The 13,610-nt window shown below is 43.4% G+C and overlaps 1 protein-coding gene across 1 annotated transcript in view; it reads left to right on the top strand.

Annotated features, from left to right (window-relative positions):
* The window catches only part of LOC126419102 (uncharacterized), a 152,099-nt gene extending 149,684 nt beyond the window's left edge, over positions 1-2,415 (top strand). Inside the window, exon 7 of the mRNA XM_050086199.1 lies at positions 1,872-2,415. Coding sequence (XP_049942156.1) covers positions 1,872-2,111 — 240 coding nt within the window. The 3' untranslated portion in view covers positions 2,112-2,415. The remainder of the gene's footprint in view (positions 1-1,871) is intronic.
* The last annotated feature ends 11,195 nt before the right edge of the window (positions 2,416-13,610 follow it).

Raw genomic sequence — 13,610 nt, 5'->3', positions numbered from 1 at the left:
CCTTTTTGAAGATTTTAATTACCTTTAAGATGTTTAGTACTTCTGGGAAACACCATCTGCATGTTGAGATATTGATCACATTACAAAGTTGTGTAACAATTTCTAGAGATACTTTCTTTAATAAGTAATCTGAGATATCATCAATCCACATGAAAATGATGATTTTGTGGCTCCTGTGATTTTCTAATAATGTTACTGGTGTCAAAAATATTGACCTGCCTAATGCTGGGAATATAAGTTTGTGTGATACTGTTGGTATAGTGATCCCTGACACTAGATTATTAAGATATTCACTAATCTGTTCTGCCTCAGAGATTTTTGTACCATTTAGTTGGAGGTAATCAGATGAGACCCACTTGGCTTTGGTTACTGAACTTCCACTGACTACTTTCAAAAACACTTTACATGTATTACTTGAGTTTACAATAAGCTGGTGGCTAGATATCTGTTTTATATTAGTTCCCATCTTCTTGAGGATCTTTCATACTTTTTAAAGCATATTAGGAAAATTGGATCACTGAGTCTCTTACTTTATACATAAAGTCTTTTCTGAGTTACAGATGAGGTAATTATTCCTTCAATGATCTTACCTTTGCATGCTTTGCTTCTTAATGGTTTTTCTGTGTTTGTTGAGGGGAAAGCCTATGGTAAAACAACAACATTGATTATGAACAAAAAGCTCCAATCGGTTGATGCTCCTGGTGCTATTGGTCATGTTGCAAGATGTGCACTTGCTTGTCTGAATGTGTGTGTGTTTTCCTTGCTGAAAAAGGCTTTGACCAAAAGCTATAATATGTAACAGTCATTTTGTTGTGCCTGTCTGCAACTCAATGGGTCATCTTTACCATGAGTAGTAATCTCTCATTTTTGTAATATTGTTGATATTCCAACTTAGAGTTTCTATTGTTTGATTGTCTGCAACTATTCACTTGTAGGCCTTTAAAACTAAACCCCACGAGAACAGACTGTGCAGGCCCAATGTTACCGATTGGCCACTGTGTCATCTTCAGCCTACTGGCATCACTGGATGCTTATATGGAGTGATATGTGGTCAGCACACCACTCTCCCAGCTGTACGTCACTTTACAAAACCAGAGCCACTACTTCTCAATCAAGCAGCTCTTCAGTTTACCTCACAAGTTCATAAGGACTGTGTGCACTCTGCTTACCAACAGTGTTCGGCAGAGTGGATGGTATCCATCCAAATGCTAACCCTGCCTGACAGCACTTAACTTTGATGATCTGACGGGTACTGGTGTTACCACTGTGGCAAGGCCATTGACACTTGCAAGTCTCTGGTTCCAGCATTCCTTCACTTAAATCATGAATGTGTAGTGTGACAACCTCACTGCCTTCCCCTTACTTCCACTCAAATGGCATATGAGAACACAAAATATTTGACCCAATGAAAAAACACCTTTAGTTTATCAAATGGAAAGATAAAATGTGTTCCACTCACTGCAGAACTTCCCCAGCTGATATATACATCTGCTTACTGCAGTGTCATTTAGGCAACTGTCCCTGGCCATTAAAAAGGGACACGATGTTCCAGGTAGGTTATAAAAATTTCAAACTGGGGGCCGACAATACTGATCAGGCTGATTTGTCCAGTTCCAAAATGCAGCAGTAGATGCCTCTAAGAGTGGCAAAAGTGAGAGAGAGAACTCAAGACTTATTTTAGGAAATATACATTGTCTGCAAAATGTCATATTCATAGTTTTTACCAACCTTTCTATCAAACCTTGTAAGTAGGTTATGATCAGCCCGAGAAAATAACAGTTTCAACTAAAAATACAGTATCTTAATTCTTAGTAGTTGGTTAGCATATTATGCTAACATTAAGTTATTGCAGTGTGCAAATATTATTTCAGGTGGAGAAGATACTTTGGTACCTAACAGAATCTGGAATACGAAATCACTGGGACAAACAAGCATCAAGAGCTGAATTTACACACTGTTCTCTGCCTGAAGAAACTCCAAAGCCATTCAGTCTTAAGCAGTTTAAAATTGCTTTCTATACTCTCTGCCTTGGCCTCTTATTCAGCAGTATTGTATTTCTATTAGAGGTAACCAACTACAAAAGATGTCAAAAAGTTTGTACCTTACAGTAAAAGCCATGGTGGCTCTGTAAATATAAAATGGCATCCAAGTGCAAATAAAAGATTTCGTGGTATGGCGATAAAATAAATTATACAACACAAGAAATAAAAATAATTTTATGTTACCCACACACCATTTGAAATTATATGCACGAACTCCATAGTATATGGGGATGACAATATATAACAAACTAATGGGCAAAAATATATTTAATATGAAGCCAGAGAGTCTAAAAATAAGGCTACAGCAGATTCTGTGGGAGAAATGCTACTATTCAGTAGAAGAATTCATAGAGGATGACATGATAATTTCAGTAAGGGGTAATTAATTGTTAGTCTTTTATTGTATGTGTAACAAAATTATATTATTATTATTATTCCATTTGTTAAAATCAGATGTTGCAATTAATTGTTAGTTTTTTATTGTATGTGCAGTTTTATATTGTATTATTGTTATGGTACCATTTGTTAAAATCAGGTGTTGTATGTATATGGTAAAACTTTACCAAAATTTTGACGTGTCTCCTGTACCTGAATCAAATGATTTACATTATGTACGTTATGAGACTAATAAACCACAATTCACAATTTGGCTTTCTTGTCACATCAATTATCCATCATGTCCATGTTTTAATAGATACAATTTCTCCTCCTAACTTCTTCCAAAGATCTTCACTGCAAGATGGAAGAAGAGTAAGTCTTCTGAATTATATGCAGAACTCCCCCCCCCCCCCCCCCCCCCCCCAAGAAGCTTCTGTTGTAACCTTTTTAAGAAACTTGGGATACTTTTGACCACTTTCCAATATATGTACCTGATTATGAGCTTCATGGTTGGCAGGCCTATGCATATGAAACCAGTGAAATTTAACATGATCTCATTGCAAGAAAGAAGGCTGGCTTCCATTGTGGTTTCAAAACTCTAAACTGCGTACATTAAGTAGTGACATTCATAGAGTCATTGTATATGACTTGCATTTAGATTTGCGAGATTACAGAGATGTTAAGTACATTATATGAACAAATACACAATATGCTGAATTACTTCTTGTACCAATACAGGAAGAAGTTGAGTCTGCAGTAAATGTTTCTTGACTCTAATACTTCTCAATAGACCTCAGAAGGGCTAATAATACTGACCAACTGCTGGGTCATTCTCAACCGATAGGCAACTGAGGGTGCCGATATGCAGGGGCATGTGGTTAGCATACAGCTCTCGTAGCCATTGTCAGTTTTCATGACTGGAGCCACTGCTTCTCATTCAAATAGATCTCCTCAATTGGCCTCACAAGGGCTGAGTGCACCTCACTTGCCAATACACTCAGCAGACCCAACGGACAGCCATATAAGTGCTAGCCAAACCTAACCACATGTAATTTTGGTGCTCCAATGGAAGATGTGTTATCACTGCTGCAAGGTCATAGGCTTCTTGATGCAAGACAAATTGTTTGAGGGATGAAATCTCAAAATCATTCTTGCAATACTTAAATATTTAATTCACTGCCAAATAACATCAAAAGTCTATCCAAACACCATTAACTTTTTAAAATTAAAATAAAGCTGTATTTACTTTGTAAAACTTGTTATTCATTACATGTATGTTTTAACATAAATGTGTAGCCTGCACTACATTTGTACATAGATTTTTATATTTTATTTGGATATATTGTTGCATAAAATATGTTAATCTTTTTACTATGCCTGCTCTGATGTCTCTTTTCACTTTGCTTCTGTTTTTATTATAGCTTTATGTTATTATTTTCTCTTGCAACTACACTCCTGGAAATTGAAATAAGAACACCGTGAATTCATCGTCCCAGGAAGGGGAAACTTTATTGACACATTCCTGGGGTCAGATACATCACATGATCACACTGACAGAACCACAGGCACATAGACACAGGAAACAGAGCATGCACAATGTCGGCACTAGTACAGTGTATATCCACCTTTCGCAGGAATGCAGGCTGCTATTCTCCCATGGAGACGATCGTAGAGATGCTGGATGTAGTCCTGTGGAACGGCTTGCCATGCCATTTCCACCTGGCGCCTCAGTTGGACCAGCGTTCGTGCTGGACGTGCAGACCGCGTGAGACGACGCTTCATCCAGTCCCAAACATGCTCAATGGGGGACAGATCCGGAGATATTGCTGGCCAGGGTAGTTGACTTACACCTTCTAGAGCACGTTGGGTGGCACGAGATACATGCGGACGTGCATTGTCCTGTTGGAACAGCAAGTTCCCTTGCCGGTCTAGGAATGGTAGAACAATGGGTTCGATGACGGTTTGGATGTACCGTGCACTATTCAGTGTCCCCTCGATGATCACCAGTGGTGTACGGCCAGTGTAGGAGATCGCTCCCCACACCATGATGCCGGGTGTTGGCCCTGTGTGCCTCGGTCGTATGCAGTCCTGATTGTGGCGCTCACCTGCACGGCGCCAAACACGCATACGACCATCATTGGCACCAAGGCAGAAGCGACCCTCATCGCTGAAGACGACACGTCTCCATTCGTCCCTCCATTCACACCTGTCGCGACACCACTGGAGGCGGGCTGCACGATGTTGGGGCGTGAGCGAAAGACGGCCTAACGGTGTGCGGGACCGTAGCCCAGCTTCATGGAGACGGTCGCGAATGGTTCTCGCCGATACCCCAGGAGCAACAGTGTCCCTAATTTGCTGGGAAGTGGGGGTGCGGTCCCCTACGGCACTGCGTAGGATCCTACGGTCTTGGCGTGCATCCGTGCGTCGCTGCGGTCCAGTCCCAGGTCGACGGGCACGTGCACCTTCCGCCGACCACTGGCGACAATATCGATGTACTGTGGAGGCCTCACGCCCCACATGTTGAGCAATTCGGCGGTACGTCCACCCGGCCTCCCGCATGTCCACTATACGCCCTCGCTCAAAGTCCGTCAACTGCACATACGGTTCACGTCCACGCTGTCGCGGCATGCTACCAGTGTTGAAGACTGCGATGGAGCTCCATATGCCACGGCAAACTGGCTGACACTGACGGCGGCGGTGCACAAATGCTGCGCAGCTAGCGCCCATTCTACGGCCAACACCGCGGTTCCTGGTGTGTCCGCTGTGCCGTGCGTGTGATCTTTGCTTGTACAGCCCTCTCGCAGTGTCTGGAGCAAGTATGGTGGGTCTGACACACCGGTGTCAATGTGTTCTTTTTTCCATTTCCAGGAGTGTATTTTTGTAAATTAACTGTACTTTCTGTAATGGTCCTTGTTGCATGTTCTACACAATTTATATTAATAGTTCTTTGACTTGCTCCACTCCTTAGCATATCACCCACTTAAGAGGATTCTCAGAAGATTTGTATAAATAAAATAAGCCAGAAAGTATCATGGAAACATTGCAAATTGTTGTAGCAAGAAACCTGAGAAAATTTTATTGAAATGTAATTCATGTTAACCTTATTGCTATGTGGCATGACACATTCACCAAAGGTAACTCAAAGATGTTTATTATTGTAAAGGGTAGATTAATTAATTCATGTTTACAAGCTAAAAGTAAATATGTTTTACAACATATTTATACTTTTATTAATGTGTATGATACCAACATTTGTGGAAATAGAAAAAATAACAGATAAAAAAGGGAAGCCAGTGTACCTAAAAATATGAAAATAAGAAAGAATCCAGTCTGTTTTGGCACTTATTTGACAGAAATAAAGGGGAAAAGCAACTTCTGGGAAGTGAATGATATTCCATGGGTAATGAAAACTTACAACCAAACACTGCTGGGAGGATGCATGATATTTCAGAGATAACGGAATACCAAATTCTTGGATGATGCAAACTGGAAAAAGTACTTTGTAAAATTGTGTTACATAATGGTGCATTACTTTTACATCAGCAGCTAACAAATAGTTGGTTAAAAGATATTAAATGATTACCAGATGTACCAGTAGGTCTTAACTACTGGTAACATTAATAATTTTTTCCATCCTTTTGTCTCTTCATATATTTATGAAAAATAATATTTCAAATAAAATATAGCAAATGAGGAGTTTTAATGAAAAGGTACACCTTACACGCCCCAATCTGCTAGTTTTCTGTCACCCCTAGTTATTACAAGTGTGTCTCTAGTTAATTGAGAGCTCTGTTTTGGAAACATATACATACTCCAAAGAAAAATGAGGTCTTTTTAAAATATTAGAAATCTCATGGATTGGACGGACAATCTCTGGTTACAATGATTAATTTTTGAGATCAGTCATCCAAGTAATCTGTTAGCAGAAATATTAGATGTAAACTACACCATGTGTGGCATCACAGTGCGAGTAGCAACACATTTTCTCTGCATGGAACCATCACAATAATGGCTTTTGCAAATATTGGAAATAATAGTATGACTGTAATTACACTTATAAATTATGTTATATATTGCAACTGCTGCTTTTTATATCTATTTTATACAATTATTACATTACAGCAGATAAGCTACTGGTTCGTGTTACAATCAGTATCTTAAAATATAAACATTTTTCTATAAGAAAAGATTTTAATTGTGTTTTAAAATGATGTCTCATATTCATTCTTAGAGGGCTTGGTAGTTCGTTAAACCAAATCAAATCAGTGATGTCGACATCTGTCACATTTTATGTTGTTCTGTTCCAGAAATAGTTAAATTTTGTCCTTGTGTTACGATCATGTAATCACTGCTCTTCACGAATTCTGTTGATTGACTCATATTTCGAATATGTAGAGAGAATATCCAGGGTGACGAAAAAGTACATTTGGATGTCGGCAAGCAATTCCTCATGCAGATTCAAGCCAAAAGTTTGTCTAGCAAAATCAGATCGAGTGCATTTTGAAAACACATGTATGAAAATAAGGAGCAAGCAACACTGTTGCATCGTGCAGTGCATTGGAATACAGAGGAATGTGTATCACCCCACATTAATGTAACAGCCATTGTAGCTCACTGATCAGACTGCTGGAAAATCAAAGTGGCATCCACCATGGAGCTATGGTTTGACTCCTCCTCATGTTCCTTTTTCATTTTTTAGACATCCAGTCGCTAGTCCATGTTATTTATAAGCAGGACATCATTTTGCAACATGACAATAGCCTATCACATGGCAGTGGGATTCATTAAACCGCATGCATGTGTCTAATAACGATGCAGTATGCATCCATAACTGGTCCTGCCAAGTTCATGTAGGGTGGATTCCCAGTGAACATCTTCTCTAAAGTGATCATTGTTTGCACATGTGTGGAGCAGCTCTGTAAGAGAAGCCCAGATATCAAACATGCAGAATGGACTTACGGCGTATAGGATAACGTGCAATTTAGTGTAGTATACCAACTGTGTTTATTGTACCTCATTAGACACAGATGATGTTACTATATCCGCTAATATTTCCGACTGGCTTTATTTGTTTCATGGACAAAACAAAGTGCTCATTTATGTCTGTAAGGTGTTCAAGTTATGCCTTAATGTTTAAATAAAGGTAACAGCAGCAGAAAGAAATAGACAAGATATCACATTATGGAGATGTAAATTGAATGCAATTTGATGCTTTAACTAAAAAACCAAATGTTGATGTGAACACGACTCAAACACCAGCAAGTCAGCATATCCATTCCCCACAGCATTGAATCATCTCACTGGGCTGTGGGATAGCTCCAGCACCAAGCAGAGTTCATTCTATCTGGTCTTGGCCACGATGCACACGCCGATCACCAAGTGCAGCATTTTTTCACATAATTGAAATATGTGTACATAGTCAAAGAATTTCCATGATAGATACAACATTCTATATAAGGAACACTACAAATTGACTTCCAACTATCGATACAGATACAAAATAGGTCGAAAATAGGTGCTACAAAGTCAGTCGGTATCTTACCAACTCTGGACCTGCAATTAAACTTATCCTAAAGTATCTTCAAGATAAAGGTATTACATACAGTGCTACGGACTAATAATCGTAGACTTCATGTGTACTCAGATGCTGATTTAGCAGGGTGTATCGATACGCATCGTTCAACAACAGGCTATGTCAAGTGTACTGACTGTTGAACCTATCAAATAGACATCTCGCAGACAAAAACGTATTGTCAGATGTATCATGGAAGCCAAGTATGTTTTGCAGCATCTGATGTTGTTGTTGAAATCACCTGGGTTCGTATTTTCTTAGATTTCACATGTTCCACTACGTTCATGAAAAAATTAATTCAGTTGTGTTCTTGTTTCTTATGTGAAGTTGGCAAACATGTTCACAAAAGCACTGTCGAAAGAAAAATTTCAGGCTTATTGTAAATCATTATCGATTGTGTCTTTAAAATCGGCAAACATGAGTGGGAGTCATCTTGGATATTCGGGAATCCAGCCGGATGTTCGCGTCGTTCTCGCACGATATTTCAACGGCGTGCCTCGCTGTCTTCTTCAGGTGCTACCTGAGACTGGTCCTTGGTTCGATCGAGTCCAGTATTTATGCCTGGGAGGAGCTGGGCGTTCCCTAATCGGTCCGCGCCGGTTCGAGTGTTCCATCTGTGGTCCGCGCCCGCCAGACTCAGCTTCAATGGAGCCCTCCAGTCGCAGATGTTCCGACTGCCGTCGGCGCCCGTTCTGGCCGTCCTCAACGGATGTGGTTATCATCTGAGGTGTGTCAGACCTGGTCTGAGATGTTGGGTACTCTATCTCCTGACTGTTACTATGATTTCCACTTCTGTTTCGTGCTGGGCGCTCCCTAATCGGTCCGCGCCGCGTCGTGTGTTCCGTCTGAGGTCCGCGCCCGTCAGACGCGGCTACATTGTCCCTCTCTGGTCGCTGGTGTTCCCTCCGCCGTCCGCGCCCGGCCTGGCTGTCTTCTGAAGTCGAGTTCATGATCTGGGGTGTGTCAGATCTGGTCTCCAATGTCAGACACCTTGTCTCACGGCTGTTCTCTCGGTCTCCACTTCTATTTCTTGTAGAATCCCGGAGTGTCCTGCGTTGAGTTTTCACAAGCTCAAGTGCTGGATTCCAGGCAGTGCTGATTTGGTATCCCGAGTCACGGTTGATTAGATTGTCTGTGACCTTAATCTCAATGGCTTCTTTAATGACACTGTCCCAAAATCTTGAGGTCTGTGTCACAATCTTGGTGTCATTGTAATCCATTGAATGACCAAGTTCCAGACAATGCCCTGCTATGGCTGATTTAGTTGCCTGCCTGAGTCTGGTATGTCTCTGGTGTTCTTTACACCTGATGTTCACAGTTCTGGTGGTCTGGCCAATGTATGACATCCCACACTGGCAAGGTATGTTGTAAATACCTGGCTTGCGTAGCCCCAGGTCATTTTTTACATTCCCCAGCATAGCCCCAATTTTGGTGAGTGGGCAAAATATGCTCTTGATGTCATATTTCTGGAGAATCCTGCTGATCTTGGCAGAGATAGGTCCGGCATATGGCAGGTATGCCATCTTCTTTGCCTCTTCTGGTTCTTCTTCTTGATCCTTTGGCCGGTTAGCAGGTTGAAGTGCCTTCTGGATATCTCTAGAGGAGTACCCATTCCTGCTGAACACTGATTGTAAGTGTTCTATTTCTGTGGCCAGACTATCAGTATCTGACAGAGTTTGTGCTCTGTGGACCAGTGTTTTGAGCACCCCATTCTTCTGTGCTGGGTGGTGGCAACTGCTGGCTTGTAGGTATAAGTCAGTGTGCGTAGGTTTGCGGTACACACTGTGTCCAAATTTGCCATCTGCCTTTCTCTTCACCATAACATCCAAGAAAGGAAGTAGTCCATCCTTCTCCATTTCCATTGTGAACTGAATATTCGGATGGCAAGAGTTCAGATGTAGCAGGAACTCATCTAACTTCTCTCTACCATGGGGCCAGATGACAAAGGTATCATCCACATACCGAAAAAAGCACTTGGGTTGATATGTGGCTGAAGAGAGTGCCTCCTCTTCAAACCTCTCCATAAATAGGTTGGCCACCACTGGTGATAGAGGGCTGCCCATAGCCACCCCTTCTGTTTGTTTGTAAAATTGACCCCCATATAGGAAGTACGTCGAGGTGAGTACATGCCTGAATAGATCAAGGAGAGCCCCATCGAACTTCTCTCCAATAAGCTCAAGTGACTCCTTCAGTGGTACCCGTGTGAAGAGGGACACCACATCGAAACTAACCATGATGTCTGTGTCTGTGATGTGTTGCTGGCCCAGTCGTTGCAGGAAATCCTCTGAGTTCCGGATGTGATGTGCACATTTACCCACATGTGGTGTCAACATCATCTTCAGGTATTTCGCAGTAGGGTAAGTTGCTGCGCCAATATTGCTGACAATAGGTCTCAGTGGAACCCCATCCATATGAACCTTGGGGAGTCCATAAAGTCTAGGCGGTGCTGGCGCTTTGGGACGCAGCTTCTTGATGACTTGTTCAGGCAGGCCCATCTCCTTCAACAGAGCCCTGGTCTTTTTGTCCACTTTCTCTGTAGGGTCGCTTGCTATTGACCTGTATGCAGGATCCTCCAGAAGTTGTTGCACCTTTCTGTCATATTCTGTTTTCTTTAGGATGACTGTGGAGTTCCCCTTGTCTGTGGGCAACACCACAATGCTGTCATCCTCCCGGAGACGCCACAGGGCCACCCTTTCATCACCTGAAATGTTAGATTTGGGTGGCTTGGTCTTGGTGAGCGCCCTGCAGGTCTCTCTTCGGATCTCTTCGGCCACACTAGAAGGTAGCGTGTTGGCCACTTGCTCAACTGCACTGATGAAAGCTGTGACAGGCACATTTCTAGGGGTCACTGCGAAATTGAGGCCCTTGCTAAGTACTTTTAAGGTGGTCTCATCGAGCTGCTTGTCACTTAGATTGACCACCGTGCGTGTGTCCCCAGTCTGTTGCGCCTTGTTGTTGAGGCGCTCAAACTTGGCTAGTTGGCGTGCCATTGACTTCTTGCTGGTGCATTCTGCTAGAGACCAGGAGGCACCGTCAACCTGGTCCCAGTCTTGAGTGGTTAAGGAAGCTGCTATAGTTAGGTGAAGATACAGCAACTCCCTGGACAAAACATCCGGCCGGTGGCGCAGGTCGCGCACTCTCTCTCCTACCAGAGCGAGACTAGCACGGTGTTTTATCCTGTTTGCCGCTCTCGAGTTAACATGATGCTTGATCCTGGCGAAAACTGGAACTACCTCCCCCTCTCGGCATCTCAGCAGGAAACTGAGAGAACACAGCATCCTCCCTTTCCTTTGTCGAAGCTTGTCCAGCTTCTTGATGTTACGGTACATCTCCTCCCCGTAGAGTCTTCTGATGTAATTCTTCATGCTTTCCCGGCGATCTGTTGTCATCTTGGTGCGTCCCAAGGCGCCAGCACCGCCTAGACTTTATGGACTCCCCAAGGTTCATAAGGATGGGGTTCCACTGAGACCTATTGTCAGCAATATTGGCGCAGCAACTTACCCTACTGCGAAATACCTGAAGATGATGTTGACACCACATGTGGGTAAATGTGCACATCACATCCGGAACTCAGAGGATTTCCTGCAACGACTGGGCCAGCAACACATCACAGACACAGACATCATGGTTAGTTTCGATGTGGTGTCTCTCTTCACACGGGTACCACTGAAGGAGTCACTTGAGCTTATTGGAGAGAAGTTCGATGGGGCTCTCCTTGATCTATTCAGGCATGTACTCACCTCGACGTACTTCCTATATGGGGGTCAATTTTACAAACAAACAGAAGGGGTGGCTATGGGCAGCCCTCTATCACCAGTGGTGGCCAACCTATTTATGGAGAGGTTTGAAGAGGAGGCACTCTCTTCAGCCACATATCAACCCAAGTGCTTTTTTCGGTATGTGGATGATACCTTTGTCATCTGGCCCCGTGGTAGAGAGAAGTTAGATGAGCTCCTGCTACATCTGAACTCTTGCCATCCGAATATTCAGTTCACAATGGAAATGGAGAAGGATGGACTACTTCCTTTCTTGGATGTTATGGTGAAGAGAAAGGCAGATGGCACATTTGGACACAGTGTGTACCGCAAACCTACGCACACTGACTTATACCTACAAGCCAGCAGTTGCCACCACCCAGCACAGAAGAATGGGGTGCTCAAAACACTGGTCCACAGAGCACAAACTCTGTCAGATACTGATAGTCTGGCCACAGAAATAGAACACTTACAATCAGTGTTCAGCAGGAATGGGTACTCCTCTAGAGACATCCAGAAGGCACTTCAACCTGCTAACCGGCCAAAGGATCAAGAAGAAGAACCAGAAGAGGCAAAGAAGATGGCATACCTGCCATATGCCGGACCTATCTCTGCCAAGATCAGCAGGATTCTCCAGAAATATGACATCAAGAGCATATTTTGCCCACCCACCAAAATTGGGGCTGTGCTGGGGAATGTAAAAGATGACCTGGGGCTACGCAAGCCAGGTATTTACAACATACCTTGCCAGTGTGGGATGTCATACATTGGCCAGACCACCAGAACTGTGAACATCAGGTGTAAAGAACACCAGAGACATACCAGACTCAGGCAGGCAACTAAATCAGCCATAGCAGGGCATTGTCTGGAACTTGGTCATTCAATGGATTACAATGACACCAAGATTGTGACACAGACCTCAAGATTTTGGGACAGTGTCATTAAAGAAGCCATTGAGATTAAGGTCACAGACAATCTAATCAACCGTGACTCGGGATACCAAATCAGCACTGCCTGGAATCCAGCACTTGAGCTTGTGAAAACTCAACGCAGGACACTCCGGGATTCTACAAGAAATAGAAGTGGAGACCGAGAGAACAGCCGTGAGAAAGGTGTCTGACATTGGAGACCAGATCTGACACACCCCAGATCATGAACTCGACTTTAGAAGACAGCCAGGCCGGGCGCGGACGGCGGAGGGAACACCAGCGACCAAAGAGGGACAATGTAGCCGCGTCTGACGGGCGCGGACCTCAGACGGAACACACGACGCGGCGTGGACCGATTACGGAGCGCCCAGCACGAAACAGAAGTGGAAATCATAGTAACAGTCAGGAGATAGAGTACCCAACATCTCAGACCAGGTCTGACACACCTCAGATGATAACCACATCCGTTGAGGACGGCCAGAACGGGCGCCGACGGCAGTCGGAACATCTGCGACTGGAGGGCTCCATTGAAGCTGAGTCTGGCGGGCGTGGACCACAGATGGAACACTCGACCCGGCGCGGACCGATTAGGGAACGCCCAGCTCCTCCCAGGCATAAATACTGGACTCGATCGAGCCAAGGACCAGTCTCAGGTAGCACCTGAAGAAGACAGCGAGGCACGCTGTTGAAATATCGTGCGAGAACGACGCGAACATCCGGCTGGATTCCCGAATATCCAAGATGACAACAGATCGCCGGGAAAGCATGAAGAATTACATGAGTGGGAGTGTTGCATAGTATAACTTGATGTGCTGATATAACGTCTTTGTATCTTTGCCTCTTCTGACTTGCACATTGTCTTCTTTCCTTTCTATATGTTTGCATTGTTTTACCCAGAAAATCTTCGGTTTTTTTAGTTTTTTAAGTGCCTTCG

The sequence above is a fragment of the Schistocerca serialis genome, chromosome 9 (assembly GCF_023864345.2).
Source record: "Schistocerca serialis cubense isolate TAMUIC-IGC-003099 chromosome 9, iqSchSeri2.2, whole genome shotgun sequence".
NCBI lineage: Eukaryota > Metazoa > Arthropoda > Insecta > Orthoptera > Acrididae > Schistocerca > Schistocerca serialis.
The sequence above is the reverse complement of the archived record's forward strand: the minus strand, read 5'-3'. Positions and strand labels throughout refer to the sequence as shown.